At 44.6% G+C, this 16,939-nt stretch overlaps 1 protein-coding gene across 13 annotated transcripts in view; it reads left to right on the top strand.

Annotated features, from left to right (window-relative positions):
* EHBP1 (EH domain binding protein 1) overlaps positions 1–16,939 on the top strand; it is a 219,728-nt gene that overhangs the window by 25,996 nt on the left and 176,793 nt on the right. For all 13 annotated transcript variants that reach the window (XM_056342895.1, XM_056342901.1, XM_056342900.1 and 10 more), the window contains exon 3: positions 6,142–6,199. In XM_056342895.1, coding sequence (XP_056198870.1) covers positions 6,142–6,199 — 58 coding nt within the window. The remainder of the gene's footprint in view (positions 1–6,141; positions 6,200–16,939) is intronic.

Genomic DNA, 16,939 nt, shown 5'->3' with positions numbered 1-16,939 from the left:
CATTGATTGAGACCAACAGGAAATTCTGAAGGAAAAAACCGTAGTAGAAGGTTTGCAAAAGGCTGTTGCCTGATTAGTTTCTTGGCTAATGGTAATACATGGCATAGTGTAGGTCCCAGTGCAGAAGACTGCACTGCAAAGAGAGCTTTTCAAAGTAATTATCTGTAAAATGAGGAAAAGCAACATTCATCCCAAATTAACAGTGGTATGGAACTGATCACATGTATTTTTTTAAGAGACCATTAGAGAACCTTGATAGCATTCCAGCAGTTGTGTAGAAAGCTGTGTGGTGGTGGGGAGGGAGGATTGGTTCCTAGTGAAAACCTTGCATATCATGAAAACCTCGCTTTATCATGCTGGTATGCACAATGCAAAGGGGACAAAAGATTATTTTTAAAAAAAATATTCTTAACGGAAGCACTTTGACATTAGTCCTCAAGTAATTATTTTTATCCTTCAATAGGTGCATCTGCATGCTATTGTGCTAACACTGCTGCTTCTCTTATTAATTATACTCTTTTAAGCTTGCTTCACAAAAGTAATCTAGCAGCCCATAATAATTAATGCAGTTAAAATCAAACACAGTAAGAATAAGACAAGCTTAACTGGAAAAAAAAAGGGGGGGGGGGGGGGGCAGGGCAGACAGGGCTTGGAGGGAAAGGCAAAACCCAGCACTTGGGCAATTGGATGCCACAGCAGACATGCAGGCTGTAGTGCGCCCAGGTACATAAAAAAAGGTACCTTGTGCATGACAGGCATTTGAAGTATGTTATTACATGTAACGATGCCTTGTTACAAACAAATAACTTTCACCAAAAGGTTATTAGTAATTGATCTTGCCACTGGCTTCAGTGGCCATACTTAAGTGCATTTGCAATTCTTTCCAATGACAGATTCTAAACTTTTACAATGGTGTGGGTTTTTTTGGGTTTTTTTGGTTTTATTTTGTTTAGGGTTTTTTTGTTATTAAATGATAAGTTTGGTGGAGAAATAGGTCCTGGTTAATGTTACCTGCTTCTGCTAAAAGGTTCACAAAACAGGAGCCAGCAGGAAACATACCTTTTTATGTCCTTCTTTCACAAATGATATTTGGGGAGTTCTGTAATCAAAATATTATGCCAAATATTTTCTGGAATGATCAAACCAAACCCCAGAAGACCTTAAATCTTATATAACCTGATTTTCAGCTGGTGAAATTTGCGGTTTATAAGGTGATGATCTGATGACATGGTGTTTTCCAATCTGTGGAATGTTTTTATTACTTAATTGTCAATATGGTAAAGTCTGGTTCCAGTATTTTATCTTATTTTTCTTAAAATCAGTTGTTTCAATGGGAGAATTGAAGATACCAGAATCATGGCTTCCATCTGACAGGAAAAGCAGGCATGGTTTTGAGTTTTAGATGTTTTATTAATCTGGTTTTTAAATCTCAATTTAGTTACATAGTATGTAGGGCAGCGATGAAGCTCTTTTTCTGAGCCACAGACTTTGAAATTATAATCTTCCCTGCTTCTTTGCTGATTAAGTTTCACTTGTAAATATAAGCTTACTACTATAAGTTGCCCTTCTTCAGGAACGGTTTCTTGTGAACCACACAAAAATGAGTAAATAGCAAATACAAGTTTATGGTAGGCTTTATAAAATATGATATTTTTTTTGGATCCAAGCTGGATCCTTTAGCACCTGCCACCAGGTCCCTGCCTTGTGTGGTGGCAGTGCCTGATGCCCCAGTGCTGATGGCTCCTTCGACTCCCCCTCCGTGGGGCTGCTGCTGCTTTGGCAGTGGGGTGAAATGCAAAGCACCACCAAGGGAATTGCGTTTGATTCCAGTACAGCATTAAATATTCCCGCTGAAGGGTTGGTGGTGTTGAATTGATTGAAGCAATTACTTAGCATGGAGATGTAGCTGTTCAGCTAAAACCCAATTACTTCCCCAACTTCAGCCCCATCTTTTTAGGGTTAGTGGTGTGTTATTCCTTACCTTAAACATACTGGCTTTGCTCAAAAAGTGACTATCTAAAAGCTGGTGGGTTTAAAGAAATGAGAAATGTTCGTGCAGCACAGGAAATTAATTTATTTTTTTTTATAGCTGACCATTTGTATTTGTTCAGGTTGCACCACTGTGGATTTTGTATTTGGATTGATCTCTTGAGTTTACTAAACAAGCTTATGAAGGATACTAAAGCTCGTCTTCAGCCTAATTCTTCAGGAGTTATTTTATTTGCTTTTATTGTTGGCTAATGAGCAGCCCAGGTTTATAATGTTGAAGGAGGGGAGAAGTCTGAAGTAAGAAATATTACTTAAATGCTTTAAATGAGCAAACTGCATGACGTGAGTTTGGCTGTTTCCTAGCACTGAGGACAGAGATATTCACGAGTAACGCTGAATGCAAATTTCCTGATTAAAGTATGAGCTGGGGCTTTTCTTCTAGGGGTATATGGGTATAAAAGAGCAATGAACAGGTTATGGAAGAGAAGGTTGCTTGGCTTCATTTGTAAAACAAATGAAGATATTTGTTTTGTGGAGATATTTTAAAATTGTTTATTTGTGACTTTCTTGAAGAAAATCCCTTGGAAAAACTGCTGTTCTTTCTGGTTTGTTTCAGTTAAGCATGTGGTGTACTTCGTGGAGAAACTTTCCCTTCAGGATATTTTCTTCTCTTCCTTTCTCTCCCCATTCCATTTTGCTAAATGTTTCTGGCTCCATATTGTGATGACCACCTTCCTTTTGTTTTGATGAAGTACCTCTGGCTGTGGATTTCTCTCATACTTGAAGCTGAAGGAGCAAAATATACTCCTATAACAAACATACTGGTGAAAGAGCCTAGGGGAGCAAGCGCTGCTCGTGCTCTCCCGTCAGCGTAGCTTTGTCTTCTCAGTCTGAATTGGGACTCCAGTTGGCTTTTTCATGTTAGTGTATTTCTTTATATTCCTGGCAGAGGGATTTCTTCAAAATTGGAAAATCAATCCAGGCTTGGTGGTAACTGTGTGTATATGTGATGCAGGCGCAGCTCCTGCTGGAGAACTGCACTGAAGCACCAGCACTGTGGCAACCTGTGGAAATCCAAGCGAGCAATGGTATAGTTTGAAATGTAATGAAATAGTACTATAAGTGTAAGGTCAATTACCAGTCTGGGAGGTGCAGATACCAGTATCACAGGAGATGACACTTGTGTTTTACTGCTCATCTCTAATTTTGTTCTTTCTTTCCTGTCCAGGCTTGGAGGGATTTCTGCATTGAGGCTTTTCAACCCTTGACGATTGTTTTATGCTACTTAGTTTTTCTGAATAATGGTCTTATGTCTACATATAGCTGCCTCTTCACGGTTTTTATTTTTCTTTTGGGGTTTTTTTTTTCAAGACATCTGGCATAGCTGCGGATCTCTTTTACAGTATCTGTAATGAAAAAGTATCTGCTTTGCAGGAATGCAGGTGTAGATTCATTCCTACTTTGAGTTCACTCACTTTGGCACTGACACTGCCATTCCTCCTGTTCTCTCGCTTCGCTTTGCTGTCCTGCTTCTCTTGGCCTGTTTGTTTGCATGTGTGTGTAACTGTTCTTGAGCCATCTCCATCGGGGCTGGCCAGCTGGTTTAGCTGTTGGCACCACGTGGAGCTGGGTGAGCTGCTTTGCTTTTCCGGCTTGTGGCATGTTTGCCCTCCCGGGGAGAAGATACAGTGCTGTTTAAGAAAAAAATCACTTCTGATGCCAAGATAAATAAGAAAAGATCCAAACAGATCTGGAGGGACAAAGTGGCATAGCCATTACCTGAGCTGGAGCTGCAGGAAAGGAACAGACCTCTGTAGGATCCTTCTCAGCCTCCCCGACTGGATCTCTGGAGACCTGAGTGCTCTTCTAATGAAAAATTGTGGAAATTTACTCTTAAAATCCATGTGCTGGAATTCAGTGTTTTCATGATTTACTAAGTATACCATGCAGAATGTCTTTTTGTCTCTTACATGTTTCTGATAGCTGATGTTCGGGTACAGGTGAGCAGGCCAAGGGCACCGCCGCAGAGCGCTGGCCGCCCTGGAGAGCAGGCGGAGGGAGGAGAGATGCTGCCGGGCACTCTGACCCTGGGCACGGGGGATGACGTGGAGGGCTGATGGCCCTGTGGACTTGTGCTCTTCCCATTAACCTCTGCAGGCGTTGTCCTGCCTTTTCCTGCTGAAGCACCTATTTGTGTGACTCCTGGGATCCCACTCTCAGAGGGAGTTGTCTTCAGTGTAGCTGCTGGTACTGCAGAATGCAGCTTTTTCTAGCTTTTTTCTTTCCTCTCCCTGCCTTTCCCTGCTTTGGACGTGTTTTTTTGTGCTCAGAGGCAAGCTTAGGGTTGAATGAATCAAGGTTAAATTAAAGTTGGTTCACAGGCTAGTTTGTGAAATGAGAATAAGTCAGCTTTAAAGTGCAGAGTGAAATAACTGGAAATAAATGTTTATTGTAGGCCTGGGTTTGGATTACTTTGCTTCAAGGAAATTACTTGGGGGTGGTGTGTTTTTGGGGTGGTGCAAGCACAGCTCCTATCAAAGTGAAGGGGGGGGGTTACCAACAGACGGGAGCCCGACTCACCTGGCACCAAGTGGGCACAGAGCCTTCCAGGCACAACGGGATGACTTCATTACCAAGCGAGATTTTGCAGGAGAAGCTGCAAGCAGAGCCAACCTATGGTTTAGGTCACCTAAACAAGCCATAGGAGTGAATCTACACAGTTTAAAATGCAGTAGATTAGTTCACTCTCAATTTATCCCAACCTGGAAATTAAGTGATATATTAAAGGAGCGAGGCGCAATACGGAGTAGCAAATAAAAGCTGTGTCCTCATTTCCTTCACAGGATCTGACTTTAACTCTGTTTTTCAGGAGAGCTTTAGTTTCCTAAACTTTTAGTTTAGAACTTTAGTAGGTGGGGTTTAAATGTAAATTTTAGGTGACATATTAGTTTTATTGTAGCCTGCAGAAATGATGAATAGTTCAATGGGAAGGTATATAACATGGTGGTCAGCACTTCAGTGCTTAAAATGACTATTATAACACTTGGGTTTTGATTTGAAGAGTTAGTTACGAAGTAGGTAGTGTCCCTGTGATGAAATACTAGGATAGCAGTGTGAACACAGCTTTTTTTTTTTTTTTTTTTTTTTTTTTTAATTCGGAATATTTGCATATAAGTTTTGGGGTACATCTTTTAATAATGATGTGAGTGCATTGTATCTTGACTTTTTCTAAGTAACAACCAATTTCCCTACCCCCTTGATATTTTTTTAAACATGAAACAGGTTTTTCTCTTGGCTTTAGAAACACAAGGATTCTTACACCAGTGTCTCAAAAATCCGAGTAACAATTTTTTCCAGGTGGAGTCACAGGTTTAGTACTTTTAAGTGGAGAAGTGAACTACATTGAAACTCATTTGTGGGTGGGTTTGCAGTCAGGCTTGTTGATGGAATTTGGGTCATCAGCCAGAAAACAAAGCCGGAACAGAGGGTCAGGAGTCTTCGGAAGAGGGGTCATGGGTCTGGAAGTGGGATCAGAAGTGTGGCCATACAATGGGAAGTGTATCATGGGGGAGGGGGGGAAGCCTGCAAGTTAGATCAATATCAAAAAAATGACTGTCCGTTGTTGTCCAAGGAGATTTTGAGGGGCAATACAGGACTTGATTCTCTTGTTGTTTGAGGTATTCAAGTAGAAAAAATAATCCTTTAGGAATGAAAAAGTGAAATTGCCCGTTTTCTTTGCTACTTAGCAGTACTCTTTCAAGTCTGCATAGAATTTCAAACTAGAGCTTGTGCTGATGTTTATTTTGGGTACCAGATTGTTTCCAAGGTGGTTGTAAAGAGGATGGATCCTGCTCTCTACCCCATGGAAGAGTCTCTGCTCAGGTGTGCTGCTGGCTCTGGGGAGATGCCCACAGGCAAGGGCAGCAGGAGGCGAACGATGACATTAGTGTGCAGACTGGAGGACAGCCTTTTACTATAAATACACATTGTTTTTCCTGTTAAATGACTGATGCTGAGAGTGGTTTTTAGATTGCTATTTTTAAGAGATAATGTATTCACTAAGGATGTCATTATGTATTGCAAGAGTTTTAATGTAAACTGTTTACATATTGATCTTGTTGTAAATTAAGCTTTCTTCCTTATCTTCAACAGGCAGCCAGATAAACTAGTGGTGGTTTGGACAAGAAGAAGCCGAAGAAAATCATCTAAGGTTAGTTGATGGCTTACTAAGTCCCAACTTCAGTGACAAGCAGGGCCAGCTGTCTGCAGGCTTAGTTTCTTGCGTGTGGGGAGCAGCCAAATAAATGAGAAATACTGTAATTGATTTTATTTTCTTTTTTAATAAATCAGTTTATCCATAAAGTTCAGAAAGCTGCTGTTGATGTAAGTGCTAAGTTATGGAAACATTTAACTCAGATTTTGGCTTTGGTTATTTGTTTAGCAGAACTGTGTCATCATCAGTTCAAATTCGGTAGCAATTAAGTGAGGCCTAATTAGAAAGGAGAATCTGTTTCACTACTAGAAGTGTATTAAACAATAAAAAAATAAAGTAATAAAGAATCTGACGTCCCTGCAATAGGAAGATGAAGTCTGATAAGAGGCTATTTCACAACTCAAAAATAGTACACATCAAAAAGAATAAAAACAGGCTCTTTCAGGCCAGTAGTGATCACTGAATTGAATTTTAACATTTAACTTCCACAAAGACTGTAAGGAGGCCTGTGAGTTTGTGTTTTATGGCTGATGACTTGGAGCTTCCCTTTCCTCAGGCTGCCAAGTGAAGTCTGTCCAGTATTTGGGCATTCATAACGCTTGTCCTTCATGGGGCTGGGGTTTTTTGATGTGTAAAAGTTTGCAAGCAGAGTAACCCTCTCATGTGAGCTTCACCTTGGTTTTCTTCCTGCAGTAAGAAATCCGAAAGCCTTATGAGATTACTGTCTCCTTCTTAAATGCTGCTCAGTTTGTCTGGACTGCTGGGTTTTAATGTCCTGACAGTCAGATGCGTTAGCCTCCGTGGAGCCTCCTTTGGGTCTGGGGTGAAGGGAGAGGCGAGACAGACTGGGTGTGTGGCTTGGTTTCCATAGAAAATGAAGCTTGAAAAACCCCACAACACTCTTCATTTACACTGAGATTGAAATAAATGGCAAGCATTTCTAAACCTCTTCAGTGTCTCATATGGCAATGTCCTGTATGGTATGGTATTATTGGCTAATTAGAGTAAAATCTTTTGCCAATCCTAGCAGTCGGTTGTTGTTCAGGGAGATGGGGAGCCTATTTCACGTGTACAGCAGGCAAGCAAAGGCCTTTGAGCACTGGTCATACTGCAGGATTTCTTTTGTTGCCTTGTGTCCTCTGGTGTAGGGCTGTCCTCCACCTGTCCAAAATCTTGAGAAGGGCAACACGAATGAGCTGGGGAAGAGCAGTGTGCTAACTGCTGGGCAGGGTGCGGGGCAGGAGGCGTGCTGGTCTCCTCCCTTCCCAGGAGCATCTCCCCTTGGAGAGAACTCAGCCGTCCTTGCTCATTCCCTCTCTCCACAGCTGTTGCCTCTTACCTTGGTCAGGCTTATGGCAAGTGGTCTTGTCCACAGGGGAGGTTTTGGAACTCAGTCTTTTTATAGTTCTTTAACACTTCAGTTACAGAGATGGTCTAAGCTCCTCTTTTTGGTGTATGCATGTAGCTCAAAATACACTTCCAGGAAACTCTGCACAGTGAGGGGGGCATCCACACTAAGGAAATACCTTGAAATAATTATGTGTTGAAGAACTTAAATGTTTAGAAAATGTGATACACAGTTTCCTACCCTACTGAGGAGAGACTTTTTTGGATTTTTTTTCTGGTACTCCTCTTTTTCTGACTGTCATGCATATTTGCTGTATTTTGTCTTTTAATGTGAGGTCTAGGATGCTCTAAGCTATTTTATCTAAAGACTGGGTACTGGCTGAAAGTGACTGTGCAACCAAATGGCTGCTCCAGTGTGTGTATCCTAAACTCTGCTTTAGGATATCAAAACCCAAAGGTGTTACCTGGTGAGTAAACAAGGGTGTGAACTTTGTCTAGCACGTTTTCCAAGATTACTGGTCCTGTTCCATGTTTGTACTCTTCAGCAAAGCCAGTCGGACTATTCCTCTTTCAGTGAAGGATGAACTAGCTCAAGCTACCTTGAATTTATAGCATGGTGTACATCTAGACAGCAACTGCTGATGTATGGTGTCTATTGCGGCTTCTTCTATGATAACTTTTCCATTTTAGTTTCATCTAATTTCTGTAGAACAGAGAGAGAAAAGATAATATAGAACAGTCAATTCAATACTTACACAAGCATTGTAGCCCTGAAAAGCTTGGTGGAAAGCAAGGTATTTGTCCATGACTGACTGCTTTGTTGAGATTCAGAGTATGTCCAGAAGCAGAAGCCCTAACAGAAGTCCAGCAGGGCTTTGTGAAGTGATGGGTTTCTGCCCGTGGTGTTACAGGCATGGTGCCGTAGGCTCCATTGGCAACATTGCATTGAGGTGAGCGGATTTCCTGATTCTAGCTCAGCATTTTGGGCTTGAAGGTTTTTTCAGCTGGACCATAAAGTTCCAGGATATGTCTTCCAGTGAGTGTCTTCTCTTTTGGTCACCAGGCAGTAGAAACAACTCTTAGATAAACTGGCAGATTTACCTGAGACTCAGAAATGTGTTCTACTCACTCATTCATTCATTCATACTTGGTAAGATCCCACAAAGGTACTTTGAAAGGGGCTGAGTGGCCCTGAGGCCTGGGCAGAGGATAGTTAATTTTTAAGCTTAGGTAGTTGATATGATTTGAGCTGTTCGGGTCTAAGACTGTAGATCAATAAATGTTCTTGATCTCTTAGTCATCCTGCCAGTAAAATACTTTATTCAACATATTTGTTTCATCTAATTGCTTTCTTGGAAGCAAGTCAAGTGAGTATTTCCTCTTATTTTATTTTTGACAGACACTGGGCTCAGTGAGTACAAAGCATTAATAATTGTCTATGTTTTTCAGCTTCTTTGAGAAGGTGGAGGAGAGGTATGAGGTCTTACTGTAAAAAATGTTGTAAAGACTTATTTGGAGGTTATGATTTCTGAACTTTTCAGATAGTTAGGGATAATGAGGGACATTCCCAACAGATAGTTCAGATTCACAGGAACGTTGCGGTTGGAAGAGATCACTGGAGGCCATCTGGTCCAACCCCTCCATTTAAGCAGGGCCACCTAGAGGTGATTGCCTGGGGCTGTGTCTGGACAGCTTTTTGAGTATCTTTAAGGTGGGAAACTCCACAGCCTCTCAAGACAGCCTGTGCCTGTGCTCGGTCACCCTCACGCTGAAAAAGTGTTTCCTGATATTCAGAGGGAGCCTGCTCTTTCACTTTGTGTTTATGCCTCTTGTCTGGGCACCACTGAGAAGACCCTGGCTCTGTCTTCTTTGCACCCTCCCTTCAGGTATTCCTATGCATCAGTAAGATCCCCCTTCCCCAGAGCCTTCTCTTCTCCAGGCCAGACAGTCCCAGCTCTCTCAGCATTTCCTCCTAGTGAGAGATGATCCAGTTCCTTAAACATTTTCATGGCCCTTTGCTGGGCTCTCTCCACCAACTCCATGTCTCTCTTGTACTGGGAAGGTGCAAGAGGTATGTTAACCAAAAATGTGGTGCAACTTGGAAGATGTATGATGGTGCTACAGATGTATAATGGGACTAGCCTCCTTAACTGATCTAATCTTAAGATGCTTTTGAGCTGAAAGCAGAGTTCTTGATGTCCTTCGAAGCCCTTATTTTTGTGGCTTTCTGTGATTCTGAAATGCCTTCTGGCCCGCGTGTTTTCTTTCCATGTAAAGTGCAGTGGTCCCTCAATTAGAAGAAATAATGGGAGACACCATGTGCAGGAGTCTGAATATTTTAGTTGTTACTGTGGGAAACATAGAATAGGGACTGTAAGCGTGTTAAACTAAAGTAAGTTTTACAGTGTTGTAAATGAAAAGCAATAACCACTTAGAGCATTTAAATGGCAGTCTGGTGGATGGACACAGGGCCATAAATGTATCCAGCAGCTGCTGACCTTAATGCAGATTGAAATTACTTGCAGCTGTATTCTGGGATCCCCCCTCTCTGGGCAAGTCTGATAGCAATGCTTTTCAAGAGGCCTGTCAAGACAAGCTGGCTCTGTATGGTTGGGCATCTTCATTGTGTGCAAGGAGTTTACATTTACAGAAGAAGGTGATTTGCAGTCCTGCTGTATTTGACAGAATTACTGAGCAATCCTGAACCAAAATGAACTTGGGGAGGCTTATCTGCTGATGCAGATGTTGTCTGTCTTCAAAATATGGGAGGTGGAATTTGCCACAACTCCTTAAGCCTCAGTTAGATGGTGGTTATCAACGTCCATGGTTTACAGAGGATGGAGCTTGTAGCAGTGGACTTGCTTAGCTCTTGCTCTGTGGTACCCTGTCACACTGGCACGTTGCCCGCAGGTTTTCAGGCCCTGGGCTTTTCGTTTTGCCTTTTTTTTTTTGTTTGTTTTTGAGTGGGGGAGGAATGTCTTTGTTCTAGTGTAGAACAAGGGAAAAATGTGTTGTAAATATGTTTACCTTCATTTCACTGAGATGCTTTCACATTTCCAGGCTTTGAACTAAGAAATTTAAATCTGAAAAAAGATGTTGCCATGATGTCAAGGAGGTACTCGCTATCCCTGTGAACACACACAGGCTGATGGTTGAATCATAAACCTCTGAAGAATCGAATTTGCACTTGCTTCTGAAAGCCTTACAGAATTATTCTTCAAAGATCCTTTTTGTATCAAAGCTGAAAGAAGGTGCCTTGCTGTGATTTCAGCACTTCTGCTGCAGGTTTATCAAAACCTGTTTAAACACAGTGGAGAAGGAATAATGTTGGGAACATTGAAAGGACTTGGAAAATAAGAGCAAAGCCAAGAGAAGCAGAGAGACAGGTAGTGAAAAGGATCCCTTGTCCACAACAGCAGTCTGTCCAGCCTTTTTTCAAGGATATGCCATCAATAAAGCAGCAGCTGGGTCACCTGTTCTGCTGTCCTTGGCAATCTGTTGCCTTTTCTGGCTACTCCATTGCCTAGCCAGCCCTGCCTATCGTTACCAGCTTCTCCCCTGACCAGAGTCACAAAGGTGTGTTGTGACTCTGACACCCGATGACTGCCTGGGGCCAGTGCAGTTCAGTTATGGCATTCCTGGGGCTTTTGGGTTTGGGGGTACAGTAACAAAATCATACTGGGCTGCAAATGTAAGCGGTCAAAATTAGGACGAGTCATTCTGGTGGCTGGTGCATACCATTTCAGGCATATGACAGAGTCTTTAATAAGGCAATTTCAAATTGTTTTCCTGCAGCATTGCAGCCTTGTTAGGGAGAACAGGAGGACTGAGTGGTGAGCGAAACTGCTTAATCAATAAAGAAGTTGGAGAGTGTTTATTAAAAAAGGTATAGGACATGAACAGAAAAGACTGTGTCGCTATTATGTGGTGAAGGGTTGCCTTGGGGAGGTCAGTTTTGTCCCATCCTTATCTACAAAATTCCTGACTGAGGCTAGATAGAGTATTAAAGCTAGATCTGATGTATCTTTCCATTCTGTGGGTGTCTGGAGCACGGGGACTGACTTGCAGCAGTGTTGAGCAGCTATCGTTACAGTTAAAGTGAAAAAATTCTGCTTTGGAAGACAAAACAAAAGGTTGTTTCATGCTTAATCCCTGTAAAGTAAGGTTGTTGCTGATTTAAGCAGACCATGCCAAATTAGTGGAAACTGTCTATTCTTTTGTTGCTTGTAAATTGGGGGCTGGAATACCCTTCTTATTTTCAAGGGATCCCCTGAAGTTAAATTTTGGTGACATTCTGAGGTGCAGTGGTGGATGTCCCAGAAAACTGTGAGAAAAACAACTCTGCATTCAATTATCTTTTTCTTGTGTATGTGTGAATAAGACCAGTAGATAAGGCCAGAAACTGTTTCATGAGAAAGGGGAAGAGGCTCTTTATCTGAGCATCATCTGTTGATGCTGTGGACAATGAAGAAGGCAAGGTTTGGTGAAAGAAGTAGCATGAATCATGCATTTAAAGAATATGTCACAAATGTGTATGTGTGAAATCAAGCTTGAGCAGTGCTAGAAAGTCAGCTTGCTAGTGAAGATGAGTTTTTGCTCATTTTCCAAGCTTAGCAGTCTTTCTGTTGCTTTTTAGCAGTAGTACATGGATGCATAATTACAACTGTAACATATGTGCATGCTGTTGAATTGAAGACATTTATGGGAAGACCTGTGGGAATCTGCTAGTTTCCTCACCTACTCGCAAGGGACACTGACAGCAGTGGGTTGAATGAAGGCTGCCTGGTGTTTCCAGGGCTTTGAACTTCCTTCTTTGGCATGTGATGGGCTTTTTGGATTGCATCCCAGGGTGAGCGTGCGACAGGAACGTTGTTCTGGTGCCCAGCCTCTTTGACTGGAGGGCCAAGCACAGTGGAAGCTGTAGTCTGGAGTATGGTCTTTAATTTGGCTCCTCCCTTTGTGATACTGAGCTACGGTGCAGAAGAAGCAGCCATCCACAAAGTGCCAGTTGAGGTTTCCTTTTCTGTGGGGGATCAGCAGCTTTTCCCAGTCCATTCCTTTTCCCGTTGGATCATACTGGCCTCTGGCTATCCCCAGATGGTGTATGGCTTTGGTGGGGCTCCCACACAAAGCAAATCGGAGCAATGCTCGGTCTTCACAAGCCATGTTGCTGGCATGGAGGCACCAAATGAAGGATGTGGCTGCTGAATGTCAGCTCCTCCTCGGAGTTAGGAGGTTTAGGTTTTTTTCCTCTTCCTGTCTGGGTGTTCTGCCTGGATACTGCTGAAGAAGAGGGATTATCCTTATGAGCTGAGCTGCCATAAGCACTGTTGGAGCCAGTCGAGCTCCTGCTTGGCGCTTGTGCCCTGAACAGCCTGTCACAGAGACAAGTAGCAGAGCTGGTCTGATCATAGGCAGTTGGCAAAAATTTTATCAGGAAAGGAAAAGCAGTAGCTCACTGACTCACAAGAAAGTCACTTCTGAGGCTGCAGGTGAGAAGTAATGGTAGGTCTGTTCTGACTTTTGCTTTTAAGAAACAGTATTGAGGGCTTAGCTATAGGAACATATTTTTGATTCATAAATATAAACTGTTCCATAATTTGCAGCAGGCTTAAAATATTATGGTCAGCTCTAGGATCTTACAGGAAAGTAACTTGTAATTATCCTGCACAACAGGATGAGACGAGGCATAGTGAGGAAGGGAGAAAGCAGATGGGTAACATAAAGCATCTGGAAGGGTTTGAAATAATGTGGTATTTTGGTTTTGAAGGGTCAGGAAAGAGATTTTTGTAGAGACAAGGAAAAGTGTGAGCAGCAATAAGCAGAGTTGGTCATGATAGCAATGGCATATGTGCCAGGTCATGAAAATCCCCTACATACAGGGGCTGAGGAAGGGACTTTCATAATGTACTCAAGTGAATTGATTTGCCTGCATCTGCCTTATCTTCTTCATGATGAAGTGATGAACAGCTGGTGGTGGCATTTATTAAGTCCATATTTGAAACCAAAGTTCCTGATTTGGGGCTGTATTCAACTTTATCTTCTTTTATTCAGATTTAAAAGATTGTTCTGTTTGTGTTCTATAATCTAGATAGCTGAGCAGTGACTGTAAGGGAAGGTTTATATTCAGTCTCTCATGTTTTGTTGTTTGGTGTGTCCTGTTTGCCCCTGGAATTGGCTAGAAGATTCTAGTGTGGATTTGGTAAGGTGTTTTGGTTTTGCTACCTCCCCCTCCTCCCTTTGAGAGGATGACACTGGATTTATAAATGTTTATACACTTTCTTATATTACAGAGAATTGACAGTAACTGTTTTTTGGACTGGAGGAGATTACTTGAAAAATAACAATATTTATAAAATTACCTGGTTTGTTCCAAGCTTTGCAGAAATGTGTTTGTATTTTGGAGTTCAAGTTTGCCTGCAGAGTGGGAGGTAGTTTTGTATGGTCAAGGTCAGCCCCTGGTGGGTAATTATAAGTAAAAGTGGTGTACAAGAGGCATCCCTGGGGTGAGCTAGTCTCATCTTTTTTTGTTCAATCAATGTATTGCCATATGTTGAAATAGATGGAGCTGCTTTATAGTCTTCTGTAATGTTTCATCATTTGGTACAGGACTTTCAACAGAGCCAAGAAAAAAAAAATTCTGATTAAGCCCACTTGTAAAAGTAAGCCCTCTGTGGAGAGCAAGACTTGAATTTGTCTAGCCTGTGCATGAGGTGAGAGAGGTGTGTGATAATCTCATTTCACACAGCCAAACAGTGGACACTTAGTGGAGAGACTGTACCTTGCTGATAATATTGCTTAATGTTGAGAATTTGCACAAACATCAGAGCGAATTACTGACTATTGAAGGCTGCTTGACAACAGATTCAGTATTTTCAGGCATTTCACTAATTTTTAATACAGTTTGTAAGACCTTTGGTGTGATGTATCTGTATTATCATAAAGAATCACTTAGGTTGAAAAAGACCTTTAGGATCATAGTCCAACCGTTCGCCCAGCACTGCCAAGGCCACCACTAACCCATGTCCCCAAGCACCGCATCTATGCGCTTTTTAAACACCCCCGGGACGGTGACTCAACCGCCTCCCTGTGCAGCCTGTTCCAGTGCTTGACCACCCTTCCAGTCAGGAAACTTTTCCTGATATCCAATCTAAGCCTCCCCCAGTGCAACCAGAGGCCGGTTCCCCTCATCCCTAGTGCCTGTTACCCGGGAGAAGAGCCCGACCCCCCTGCCTACAGCCCCCTGTCAGGCAGCTGTAGGGAGTGGGAAGGTCCCCCTGAGCCCCCTCCTCTCCAGAATAAACCCCCCCGCCGCCCCCCCCCAGCCCCTTCCCCAGCCCCTGCCCGGCTCTGGACACGCTCCAGCCCCTCCACGTCCCCCTGGCAGTGAGGGGCCCAGAGCTGAGCCCAGGGTTCGAGGGGCGGCCGCACCAGCGCCGAGCGCAGGGGACGGGCACTGCCCCGGCCCTGCTGGCCACGCTGTTCCGGGTACCAGCCAGGATGTGTTGGCCTTCTGGCCACCTGGGCACACGGCCGGCCGTCAGCCAGCCCCCCCAGGCCCTTTCCCCCGGGCAGCTCCCCAGCCCCCTGCCCCCAGCCCGCAGCGCTGCCTGGGGCCGCTGTGACCCCAGGGCAGGACCCGGCCCTTCTCCTGGCTGAACCTCGTACAAGTGGCCTCGGCCCACGGGCCCAGCCTGCCCAGCCCCCCCCGCAGAGCCCCCTGCCCTCGAGCGGATCAACGCTCCCCCCAGCTTGGTGTGGCCTGCACACGTGCGGGGGGCACACTCGATCCCCTGGCCCGGATCAGCGACGGACGTTGCAGAGGACGGGCCCCAGCCCGGAGCCCTGGGGACACCCCGTGAGCCCGGCGCCAGCGGGAGGTGACTCCGTTCCCCACCGCGCTCGGGGCCCGGCCGCCCAGCCAGCTTTGAACCCAGCGCAGCGCACCCCCGGCCCGGCCACGGGCAGCACCGCGGTGTCTCCAGGAGATGCCGTGGGGGACGGGCCAAAGGCTTTGCTGCGCTCCGGGCAGACACCAGCCACTGCCTTTCCCTCAGCCACTCGGCAGGTCACCGTGTCCTGGCAGGAGATCGGGTTCCTCAGGCAGGACCTGCCATTCACAAACCCGCGCTGGCTGGGCCTGACCCCCCCGGCTGCCCTGCACGTGCCGCGTGATGGACGTGGGACCATCTGCTCCGTCAGCTTCCCTGGCACCCAGCTCAGGCTGACAGGCCTGTAGTTCCCCGGCTCCTCCTTCCAGCCCTTCCTGTAGACGGGCGTCCCACTGGCTGCCCCCCAGTCTGCTGGGACCTCCCCAGTTAGCTAGGGCTGCTGGTAAATGATGGAGAGTGGCTTGGTGAGCTCCTCCGCCAACTCCCTCAGTGCCCTCGGCGAATCCCATCTGGCCCCATAGACCTGTGCGTGTCCAAGTGGGGCAGCAGATCCTTAACCGTATGGAGCATTGAACACTTGATTTATCGGGCCCTGTAAGTTGCTGATTTGGATCTATTTTAAAAGATTTTTCCCTTCTCATTGGAACCAGAGGCCAAAACTGCAGAGGTATCAAGTCTGTCTTTCCAGTTCGAGCACAGAAGAACAGTTGTGATTCTCGGAACATCACGGATGGTAGATGGCAGAGCTGGCTGTCTGGATTGTACCTGTTGTTGTTTTAGAGAAAGATCTCAAAACAGGGCAGCCTGAAGTGCCCGTGCGGGTCTGTGGGCTCAGCTCCATGTCCTTTCTTAAGCAGCTTTCTTCCTCTAGCAGCCAGCAGTTTTGTGCTAGAGCAATGCCGTAGGTTGGACAATGTCATTCACAGCCCTACTCTATTTATAGGGTGTTTCAGCAACCCCTCCTGCAGCTCCTGTTTCCCGATTTAAAAGAGCTTTCGTGCTACGTTGTCTCCGCTCTTTTTCCACTGGCAGAAAGAAGGAGGAGTTGCCTTTTCTTTTTGAAACGCAACAGAGCATTTCTGCTTCTCTTTCCAGGCCATGGCTCTTGTCCCTCATTTCAGAGATGAGTCCAGCAAGGGGAGGGCTGTGGGTGAGGCACCTGCTGCTGGTGGGCACTTATGCTCAGCCGCTTCTATTGCCTTGGCTTCAGAGACAAGGGGTATGGCTAGTGAAGACTAGTAGGAGATAAGGAAAAAGTGGATCTAGAAGGCACAACCCAATGGGAAACTGAGTTAGAGGTGAGAATTAGAGTGGAAATGTACTGTGCTGATGCAGCGCCTCGCTGAGCCCCAACAGCGATCCCCGTCTGGAAGTGCTGGCAATTCTGCTGTGGCCTGATCCAGCTCACATATCAAAGTCAAGAGTTACGATTTTGATATAGGCCAAATGTAGCTCCAAGAAACTGCAGCACAGAGACCCCCAGCATGAGAAATACTAT

Source organism: Falco biarmicus, chromosome 6, assembly GCF_023638135.1.
Source record: "Falco biarmicus isolate bFalBia1 chromosome 6, bFalBia1.pri, whole genome shotgun sequence".
NCBI lineage: Eukaryota > Metazoa > Chordata > Aves > Falconiformes > Falconidae > Falco > Falco biarmicus.
The sequence above is the reverse complement of the archived record's forward strand: the minus strand, read 5'-3'. Positions and strand labels throughout refer to the sequence as shown.